Source organism: Sinocyclocheilus rhinocerous, unplaced genomic scaffold (genome assembly GCF_001515625.1).
Source record: "Sinocyclocheilus rhinocerous isolate Xijiao unplaced genomic scaffold, SAMN03320098_v1.1 scaffold8, whole genome shotgun sequence".
Lineage (NCBI taxonomy): Eukaryota > Metazoa > Chordata > Actinopteri > Cypriniformes > Cyprinidae > Sinocyclocheilus > Sinocyclocheilus rhinocerous.
The window spans coordinates 2,073,684-2,084,745 of record NW_015666800.1 but is presented as its reverse complement, the minus strand read 5'-3'; the positions used below and the strand labels follow the sequence as shown (position 1 = coordinate 2,084,745).

The 11,062-nt window shown below is 35.7% G+C and overlaps 2 protein-coding genes across 4 annotated transcripts in view; one reads left to right on the top strand and one right to left on the bottom strand.

Annotated features, from left to right (window-relative positions):
* The window catches only part of lpin1a (lipin 1a), a 24,297-nt gene extending 17,523 nt beyond the window's left edge, over positions 1-6,774 (top strand). For 2 of the 3 annotated variants that reach the window (XM_016544625.1, XM_016544627.1), the window contains exons 13-22: positions 938-1,030; positions 1,197-1,258; positions 1,807-1,945; positions 2,035-2,183; positions 2,276-2,362; positions 2,467-2,619; positions 2,710-2,824; positions 2,904-3,007; positions 3,273-3,408; positions 4,861-6,774. In XM_016544625.1, coding sequence (XP_016400111.1) covers positions 938-1,030; positions 1,197-1,258; positions 1,807-1,945; positions 2,035-2,183; positions 2,276-2,362; positions 2,467-2,619; positions 2,710-2,824; positions 2,904-3,007; positions 3,273-3,408; positions 4,861-4,884 — 1,062 coding nt within the window. In that variant the 3' untranslated portion in view covers positions 4,885-6,774. Of the gene's footprint in view, positions 1-937; positions 1,031-1,196; positions 1,259-1,806; positions 1,946-2,034; positions 2,184-2,275; positions 2,363-2,466; positions 2,620-2,709; positions 2,825-2,903; positions 3,008-3,272; positions 3,409-4,843 lie in introns of all 3 variants that reach the window. The other variant, XM_016544626.1, reaches the window with a different exon arrangement.
* Positions 6,775-8,282: 1,508 nt separating this feature from the next.
* On the bottom strand, positions 8,283-9,842 carry LOC107733140 (intersectin-2-like). Its single transcript, XM_016544653.1, has 3 exons — positions 9,728-9,842; positions 9,453-9,626; positions 8,283-9,330 (listed from the first exon to the last, which is right to left on the bottom strand). Exons 1-3 carry the CDS (start codon positions 9,801-9,803, stop codon positions 9,173-9,175), a joined length of 408 nt encoding a protein of 135 aa, XP_016400139.1. The 5' UTR covers positions 9,804-9,842; the 3' UTR covers positions 8,283-9,172.
* Positions 9,843-11,062: the final 1,220 nt, after the last annotated feature.

Below are 11,062 nucleotides of genomic sequence, written 5' to 3'. Positions count from 1 at the left end.
ATGTGAAATTCCGGAGGGGACGTCGGATGGCGTCACGTGGGGACGTAATGACGTGCCATTAATCGAACTTTGTACTATAACATGTAAAACGGAAACATGAAAGGAATATTATAAAAGCAACTCATGTAAACACCATAATCATAATATTGGTTTATTTAGAATAAGGTAAATAATTAGATTACTGATGTCCATGTAAACGTTGTCACTGACAATGTTGTCTTATATTAGTTTAAATAAAGCTTAACCTTTGAGCTTGTTAATTGTGTAATTACAATGATTTTAAATTAAACTAATAACTTTATTTATTTGAGGATGGGATTCATGTGCCCCCTGCAGGTGGATTAAAATAAAGAAACTGTTCATTTGGAAACATCGTCCTGCATATACAATTTTAAAAAATACTGTACTTCACTGGATGTGTCTCACTTTTGAATATTTATAATTATTTGGACACCTTTGCTTTTTTAAGTTTTTATTTAAAACTCAGTACTAATCAAATGAATAGCAAAGTTTAAATAGATAAATGATGAAATACATCCCAGTGATAGAAAATACTGTTTTGTTTCTGTAACTGTTTGTCTTCTCAAGTGTTCAGCTAGTGTTTCGTGGCTTTTTAAAGTCCTTGTGTATACTACACCCCGGCTCTCATGGCACTCCAGGGCATTTAAATTTGTCTCTTCCCTCCTCGTTTTTTTTTTAAATTGATCTCCCCTCATCCCATCCCATTGTGCGCCATTGCGCTAAGTATTCCTGTCTGAGTTATGTCTACTCTGCTCTTGGTTTCTTCACATACTGTTTTCCTAGCGTGTTCGGCTCTAGTCCTGTACGTCTTTGTGAATTTGTGTTGATTTATTAGCTGCATGTTTGTTCAGTCACAGTCATCCTGCCATTTAGTTTTTGAGTTTTGAGTATCAGGGGCTCTGTGCGTTTGCTCCAGGCCACAGTGGAGAACATCATGAAGGAGAAGATGCCCAAGAAAGGAGGACGCTGGTGGTTTTCATGGAGGGGCAGAAACAACAGCTCCAAATCAGTACGTTTGCATTATTGCATATAGGAAATAATTGTGAATTGAATTAAGGGTGAAATGTTACCAGATTTTTTCCAAGACTTTTTGACTTTGCAGGTTTGCAAATATTATGCAAAAAAAGCATGTAAATCAAAATGTAACTGAATTACTATCATTCCTGCTGCATCAGGAATCAGCATCTGACCAGATTGAAGGTGGAGAGGATTCTATAAGAACAGCATCTGTGAGCAGGTACCTAAAGAATCATATTTAGAAAAACCAAACATCGTTCTGGCTATTAGATGAAAGGCTCATCTTCTGCAAAAAGAGATATTTTTTTACCTTCCTTTAAAAAGTGTTGCATTGATGGCATGCAAATATTTGTGTCAGTCTGTAGACACATTAACAGCCATTCATTCAAATTAAAACGTTTATTGCACCAAATTTTTGCACCGAACTTTCATGTTGGTGTGAACATGTCTTTCATCAACAAGGTCTCTCACATCCAAAAGTTATGATTACGTTTAACACAAACATATTACTCCATCTCTCAGGTATTTAATTAAACAGACTTAAACAGAATTACAGCTTTTGGCACTGTACCTTTAAGACTTTTATAGACTAACTACAAAATCAGGTTTTAGAACAGGAACTCAATTTTAGAATATGAGCTCAGATGCAGAGACAACTGTGTGACTTATCAAACAAAACATATTTTAGAATACTGAGAATGTAGATTATTTATAGAGTACACCACATTTTCATTTTAACTGTGGACCGGCTGGTGATATTTTTCATAGATTACAGAATGAATCATCATCCAGTGAAGATGACAGTGAAGGTGCTAAACAGAATCCTGTGAGCAATCAGCCTGAAGTTCTCCACAGCACTGGAGGCCACTGCTACAGGAAGACTCTTCGTTTGTCCTCAGAAGAACTAGTAAGCATCTCATTTTCCATAAAGCCTGTAAAGTCAGTCAGTCACAGACAATGCTATGGAAACCCACGCTGCAAGCATGTTCTTCACAGGCCAGTCTGCACTTAAAAGATGGCCCCAATGATGTGGTCTTCAGCGTCACCACCCAGTACCAGGGCACTTGCCGCTGTGAGGGCACCATTTATCTGTGGACCTGGGATGACAAGATAGTGATTTCAGATATTGATGGCACCATCACAAGGTGAGACTACTCAAGACAACTTTCTGTGGCAATGTAATGGGTTCGTCGGATGAAAAATGAAGATACAGTCTAAATTGCAAAATCTCCTTCAGGTCTGACACCCTGGGACACATTTTACCCACTCTGGGTAAAGACTGGACCCATCAGGGCATTGCCCGTCTCTACCACAGAGTCAGCCAGTGAGTCCCACACCACATAGAGAGCATGTACATCTATTAAATGTGAGCAAAAATATTTTTGGCCCAATTTAAAATGTCTAATATATCTTATCTTTGTCAAACAGGAACGGCTACAAGTTTATGTACTGTTCAGCTCGGGCGATTGGCATGGCTGATATGACCCGGGGTTACCTGCACTGGGTTAATGAAAGAGGTACCATGCTACCCATGGGACCTGTGCTGCTTAGTCCCAGTAGTCTGTTCTCTGCATTTCACAGGTTGTAAGACACACAAAACATGTATAGGCTTTTAAAAAAAAAACTGTGAGAATGCCATATTGTAACTGATGTCCTTTCTTTTAATTTCAGGGAGGTCATTGAGAAGAAGCCAGAAAAGTTTAAAATTGAATGTCTGACCGACATTAAAAACCTGTTCTATCCAAACACAGAACCCTTCTATGCTGCTTTTGGAAACAGAGCAACAGTAAGTACTAGTAGCAAGAACTGCTAACATTACCTTCAGCTGATATATGCAAATTTCTAACGAATGCTCTTCTCTCAAGGATGTTTATTCATATAAAGAGGTTGGAGTGCCTTTGAACAGAATATTCACTGTGAATCCTAAGGGAGAGCTCATCCAAGAACATGCAAAGACCAACATATCATCGTAAGTGAACGCAACTGTTCTGGATCTAATGAAAACATTTCTTTTCTCATTGTAAAAAAAAAAAGAAGGAAAATCACTCAAAATTAAGAGAAAAAAAAGCAATAAACCATGCTTGCTTTGGAATTATTTAGATTTTTTTGTCATTTCCATTATTATCAATGATTCCTTTTAGACTCTTAACAGTAGATCATTTTGTAGTGTCTAATAGTTTGGAATTTGTCAGTCTGACAGTAAATTCATCCATATATTCTTGTGTGTTTTACAGTTATGAACGTCTGTGTGAGGTCGTTGATCATGTCTTCCCTCTTCTGATAAGAGGGAACACCACCGACTTCCCCTGTTCAGACACCTTCAGCCAGTTCACCTTCTGGAGAGAGCAGTTACCAGAGGTAGACAAGCAGGATCAACTTCCATAAAGCCTGTAAATTCAGTCACAGAATAGGTTATGGAAACCCACGCTACAAGCATGTTCCTCACAGGCCAGTCTGCACTTAAAAGATGGCCCCAATGATGTGGTCTTCAGCGTCACCACCCAGTACCAGGGCACTTGCCGCTGTGAGGGCACCATTTATCTGTGGACCTGGGATGACAAGATAGTGATTTCAGATATTGATGGCACCATCACAAGGTGAGACTACTCAAGACAACTTTCTGTGGCAATGTAATGGGTTCGTCGGATGAAAAATGAAGATACAGTCTAAATTGCAAAATCTCCTTCAGGTCTGACACCCTGGGACACATTTTACCCACTCTGGGTAAAGACTGGACCCATCAGGGCATTGCCCGTCTCTACCACAGAGTCAGCCAGTGAGTCCCACACCACATAGAGAGCATGTACATCTATTAAATGTGAGCAAAAATATTTTTGGCCCAATTTAAAATGTCTAATATATCTTATCTTTGTCAAACAGGAACGGCTACAAGTTTATGTACTGTTCAGCTCGGGCGATTGGCATGGCTGATATGACCCGGGGTTACCTGCACTGGGTTAATGAAAGAGGTACCATGCTACCCATGGGACCTGTGCTGCTTAGTCCCAGTAGTCTGTTCTCTGCATTTCACAGGTTGTAAGACACACAAAACATGTATAGGCTTTTAAAAAAAAAACTGTGAGAATGCCATATTGTAACTGATGTCCTTTCTTTTAATTTCAGGGAGGTCATTGAGAAGAAGCCAGAAAAGTTTAAAATTGAATGTCTGACCGACATTAAAAACCTGTTCTATCCAAACACAGAACCCTTCTATGCTGCTTTTGGAAACAGAGCAACAGTAAGTACTAGTAGCAAGAACTGCTAACATTACCTTCAGCTGATATATGCAAATTTCTAACGAATGCTCTTCTCTCAAGGATGTTTATTCATATAAAGAGGTTGGAGTGCCTTTGAACAGAATATTCACTGTGAATCCTAAGGGAGAGCTCATCCAAGAACATGCAAAGACCAACATATCATCGTAAGTGAACGCAACTGTTCTGGATCTAATGAAAACATTTCTTTTCTCATTGTAAAAAAAAAAAGAAGGAAAATCACTCAAAATTAAGAGAAAAAAAAGCAATAAACCATGCTTGCTTTGGAATTATTTAGATTTTTTTGTCATTTCCATTATTATCAATGATTCCTTTTAGACTCTTAACAGTAGATCATTTTGTAGTGTCTAATAGTTTGGAATTTGTCAGTCTGACAGTAAATTCATCCATATATTCTTGTGTGTTTTACAGTTATGAACGTCTGTGTGAGGTCGTTGATCATGTCTTCCCTCTTCTGATAAGAGGGAACACCACCGACTTCCCCTGTTCAGACACCTTCAGCCAGTTCACCTTCTGGAGAGAGCAGTTACCAGAGGTAGACAAGCAGGATCAACATGCCGAGAGCAGCTGAAAGGACACACTGAAAAAAAAAAAAAAAAGATAACATCCCCTACAAACTCAGCTCTAACACTGCACTGCCATAGGTATTCCTCTACGCACAAGCAACTTAGCACTTAGCAGACCGCATGCCGCCCTCTGCCTGTTCCTTCATTATTATTTTACATTTTTAGTACAAACATTTATCATTTCTGTGTGTGCTAATGTTTGGTTTTACTTGAAATAATCTGAATCTGGTAGGATATTACACCGCTCATATTAGTTTTTGTTAGTTTTTTTGTTTATTGATGAGGTTACAGCTATTTTAAAGTGCCAAATGCATTATTCATAACCAATAAGGTAATTACATTATGCTATTAAAAAATTGTCTATTGGCTTTGTCCAAGCTTGTAAAGATGTATGAGGGAATACAGTTATTTTAGTACATAGTATAAAATGTTTTTGAGCATTTGTCATAAAACATGCTGAGAGAAATGTAAAAGTTTCATCAAATTAAATAATAATAATAAATAAATTCAGCTGTAGGTATAAAGCCAGCTTTAGTATATCTCAGGTGATACAGAATTTACACAAGGTACTCTTTTAAAACTTAAAGAGACCTTTCATAAATTATTTTACTACTCCATTTCCTTAACAAAACAACAAATGCAAGTGGATCTATCTTAATCGTGTCATCCTGGACAACTTTTTACCATATACACACTTTACGTTTTGCCAAATACTTATTATGTGATAACTTTGCATTCCTTATTATTTTTGTGTATAAAGTTCACAACTCTGACCAGCAAATATGAATCATGCAGAAACTGATTTTGTCATACGTCATAACCGTTAGCATGTTAAAGAAAAACAAACTAAACAAAAGCAAACAACAATGCAAAGAACACTCAGGTCATGAAGTATTTCCTACCTGTATTAATTCCTTCGTATTAATGACATATTTATTACATTTTAATCATTTTCATAAAATATATATATATATATATATATAAACACACCTGAGAAAAACATTTTTGTCAAGTGATTTTTTTTGTTGCTTATTTCAATAATTAAGAATATAAAATCTCCTGATTCATGGTGCATCCTATTCATGTAAATTTTATTTTATTTTTTTAATAATCTTCATATTCTACCACCACTAACACCTCTACACAATTGTGTATTGTTTGTCTTATTAAAGGATGAAATGGACTGTCTCATGAAAGCACTGTATAATGAAATATGTCTAAATGAATAAGGTTTTTGTGTGATACATAAATGGACAAGCTCTTGTGTATTCTTAAGTCTGTGGTTTTCCATGGTTATCAAGAAGCACATTAAATAAGCACTGATGTGATGCATGAATGATGAAGGGGCTTTAGGGATTGATTTAAAAGAACTGTGTATTTTAATGTTAACCGTATTATTATTCTGCAAAGAAAAAAGAAAAAAGAGTATATGAAATGTATGTGTGCAACGTGAAAATGCAATTTGTACTGATCTCTAATTGGTTCAGTTCGTAATACAAAATTATTATAATGACAGATGACTGCTACAAACTTCAACACTGTGAATGATCAGGTCAAACATTGTAGATTGTTTCTGCTCTTTCTACCTGTCTTACATCTTCAGTTCATTGAGATTTCTTATTCTAAACAAAAAAAGCTGAATAATATAAGACTGTGTAACATGTTTTCTGTTCATATGAATTGTAACTCCAATAACATTCAGTTGCAATAGCTTTTGTTCTGTTTGCAGTCTCTATGGAGTTTTATATTCTTTCTGTGAAAGATCTTGTTGCCTAAGTTTGTGGCAGTTGAGTTTGTGTGTCATTATGTTCAGTGTTGAGATGTAAAAACTTTGGTTGCGTGTATATTTTAAGATGCCAAATCTCAATATGTAAATTAAAATCCCATAACATGAATCCAAAAACATGCTTCCTTGTTTGTCTGAGCTGTACTGAAACAACCTACCTTGGTGTTCCTGTAGCTAAGCAGATTGAGTACAGTTCATAGTTTCTCATCAATAGTACTACAATCACACTGAATAGCTTCTTCTCCTCTTCTGGTCTGATATGTTGAGTTCATTTTTTTCCTTTTCACGTAGATACTCAGCTAAAATACAAACATTATTATCAAAAAAATAGTTTACCTAGAGCAGAGAAGTTTATTTTGAAAACTTATGGCAAAAATTTTAGCCAACCTAGTTTCTCAACTGCTTCCACACAGACACTTGGATACATGCTCTTTGAGTATGTGGCAACGATCACATACAGTGCAGTCCTTACCAATATCAGGCCACGTTCTTCCTAAACAAAGAATAAAGAAAATCAGTAAATTAATTCTGATGTGATTACATTTTGAATAAGTGATGCACTTTTTTTTGTCAGGATCTGTTCAAAAAACAGACATCCTTTTTTTCAAGTCAATAATGTTAAAGGGGTCATATGATGTTGCTAAAAAGAACACTATTTTGTATATTTGGTGTAATGAAATGTGTTTATGCAGTTTAAGGTTAAAAAAACACATTATTTTCCACATACTGTACATTATTGTTGCTCCTTTATGCCCCGCCTTCAGAAACGCGTCGATTTTTACAAAGCTCATCGGTCTGAAAAAGCGAGGTGTGCTCTGATTGGCCAGCTATCCAGTGCATTGTGATTGGCCGAATACCTCAAGCGTGTGACGGAAATGTTACGTCCCTTACCATACTGTGATGCCGTGTCCCGGCGTTACGAGAAAAATACATTAAAACCCATTATAAATGAAACGAGGCATTTGTTGCATCCAGTGAGGACATATCCCACCCCGTTTTGGAGTTCCCGCCCCCATTTGGAGATCTCCAGGCTGCAGTTATACCCTTCTCAAAACTTGAGGCTACTGCAGCACTACATCGTCGTCCTACATCGACCTCGCCCCTCCCCACCCCCCAACCATTCGAATTTCCATAGGCGGGAATTATTTTAATGATATTCTAATGGGCCGCTTTGTGACAAACGCTGTAGTCCAAACCAGCCATTCGCAGTAGTTCTTGAAAAGGGATTTTTTTTTAAAAGAAATACCTCCCTTTGGAGTGGACTTTGAGATTTGCAAGTTTGAAGATCTTTTTTATGCCCAAACATACACACTACACACTGACTAAAATTCAAAAAGTGAAAAAGCACATTAGGACCCCTTTAAAGTTAATAAAGTGTTTTCTTTTGTAGTGAAGACAATCACCCAGTATACTTTACAGCATTTTACTTTTATTTGCATCTGAAACCTGATTTTGTTGCATATTTGTGCTTATTATATTTGTCTTTCTGACAATATAATATTAGACCTTTTTTCAAAACTAATACTTGGCTAAAATGAAGAACGAAAACTGATGAGAGAGAAAGAAAACGAAAAAAGTGTTTAAGAAAAAAACATTTTCAGATCAAAAATATTTTCAAAATACTCAAACTTTATTACATTTATATTTAAAACTAAAACAAATAAAACCTAAGAGACAAACTCAGCAACTCCGTCTCTTGAGTAAACGTTCATACTACAACTCTGCAAAAATATACAATATTAAGACCTTATTATCTGAATGCTTTATGGCAGTCCAGATATAGTAGGCAGCGTAAAATGTGCAGATAGTCCAAGACGCATAAATTAACATAAATAAAACTCAGTCAAGCACACAAAATCAACAGAGATTAGACCTTTAACCAATCATCCCTGGTTAATCACCTCATTCGTACCTTCGTACATAAAAACTAGTAAGCTCTGCAGAAAAGTTCCTTCCATGTTACACAGGCTAATAAGCTGTTATAAGATTTTATAGAGGATCAACTGGCTGGTGCAAATTAATTCTATCATGGTGAAGTTAAATGGATGAACTGGCAGGTAAGGCAGACGGATAATTAATTAAAAAACAACACCACAAGGTTTAGTGTTGCTGATGAGAATATTCAAGTTCAAAACAAGTTCTCATCAACTTCAGATCTAGGCAAGTTATGATTATAACAAATCTAGCTTTCAGTACAGCAATAAAGACAGTATATTTGAAGCAAAATATAGGTCCTGAGATATCTCTACATCCAGTGGTAAATTATTTAGGCAATTAAAAAAAAAATCCCAAATTCTCCCTTTTCATTCCTATGTCACTTGGTCAAAAATCTAAACTTGGCAAAGGTGTGAACGTTAACTTGTCTTCCTTATGGTCACACATTCATTACTACGCTCCACAGTAGTTGAGAACATTTTAAGGCAAAGGTCAGTCTTGAAAATCTTGAGAAGCTAGTGGTGAGAAGTTGTACTTGATGTGCAGTTTTGAAGGGACATCCTCTCTCCTCTTCATTTGGGGGCTTTGTGGTCAAACAGCTGCAGGTCGAGCCGAACCCAAACCTCTCCAGTGGGAACTTCATGAAGCAGCAGCCTCCTAGTGGACGGACCTTTATTCTCAAGTTCTTTCTTAATAGTGGCTAAAGGAACCTCAGTGCGACCTAAAAAGTCTATAAAAGGGAGAAAGACAAATGGGAAGGTGTAATTATACATACTAAAATTTAAAGAGTTTAAGATGAATTAAATTATATAATTTAGAAATAGTATTATACTCGCTAGTTTTCATACTCACCATCTGGTAAAAATTGCTCCCGCTCAAAAATCGTAATACAGAGGACATCTTGATACAGGTCTTTAATGTGAAACTGACAATTGAAGCTCCACTTGGGGTTGACAGTGTCATTGATGGTTCGGGAAGTGTAGCACTGAGAACCCATGGTCACTTCACAGTATGGATTACTCTTTCCTAAAAAACATTGCACAAGTATTAACTAATGTTCTTGGAAGATAGTTTTTTATTTATTTATTTATATTCACCATTATTATTTGTTTAATAAAACCACTCACCATTTGGTTTGGAGGATTTTAGCTCTGTTGCCTCCAAGATGGTAACAAGCAGGCGACCAATTCCACTTGCTTTCATTGATCGAGCTGTAAAAAAGTATTGTTATAATCATTTACATTTATTTAAAGACCATGACATACAGTGCCAATCAAACGTTTGAGGTCAGTAAGAATTTGTAATGTTTTCGAAAGAAGTCTCTTATTCTAATCAAGGCTGCATTTATTTGATCAAAAATGCAGTAAAACAGTAATATTGTGAATTATTATTATAATTTAAAAGAACTGCTTTCTATTTTAATATGTTTTAAAATGTAATTTATTCCTGTGATGGCAAAGCTGAATTTTCAGCAGCCTTTACTCCAGTCTTCAGTGTCACATGATCCTTCAGAAATCATTCCAATATGCTGATTTAGTGCTCAAGAAACATTTCTTATTATTATCAATGTACAAAACAAATGTGCTGCTTAATATTTTTGTGAAAATTCTGACACATTTTTAAAGCCCATAGGTTTATATATAAAGTTTACACAATTAAAAAAAAAAAAAAACACACACACGCATGTCTGGTTTGCTATCCTTGTGGGGACTCTCCATAGGTGTAATGGTTTTTATACTGTACAGACCGTATATTCTATTGCCCTACACCAACTAGGGATGCAACGATTATAGATTTTGTTGGTACGGTTATTGTCCGAGGAATAATCACGGTTTTACGATTATGACGATTATTATGCATTTATTCATTTCCCAACATTACTAATGTATAAAATCACATGAACACTCTTTAGATAGTGTTATTTATTGCTGGCTTTTGAAACAGAAATAACACAGTAACCAACAATACAGCACAAAATAATAATAAACAAAAGACAAACAAAAGTCCATCTCAAAAAGGTGACCTGCTCTGTAAACATCCATGACAGTATTTCTCTTTTGAAAATAACAAATGGAAATAGATCACAAAAGTATTTAATGTTTTCAGTTTGTACAATCTTTACATTTCTTTTGGACCTGGGGTAGAGAATTTGGAAACATGGTGAAAAAAAATATTGTTGGTTTTTACTTATGAATAATACTACAACAGGGATAGTAAACAACAACGTTAATGAAGTAGCCTATTATTAATATACGACTAATATTAACTTTATTTGTCCCACAGGGGAAACTGTTACTAATGATGGAAATAAACTGAAATATTATTGTAATCAACTGTCATCCATACGTATTCATTTTAATAATCTTTATAATAATTCATATGATTTTACATGTAATGTAATTCATATGATTTTACAATAATGTGTTACATTATTTTGGTTTGTGAGATCGGAGATCGCGCTG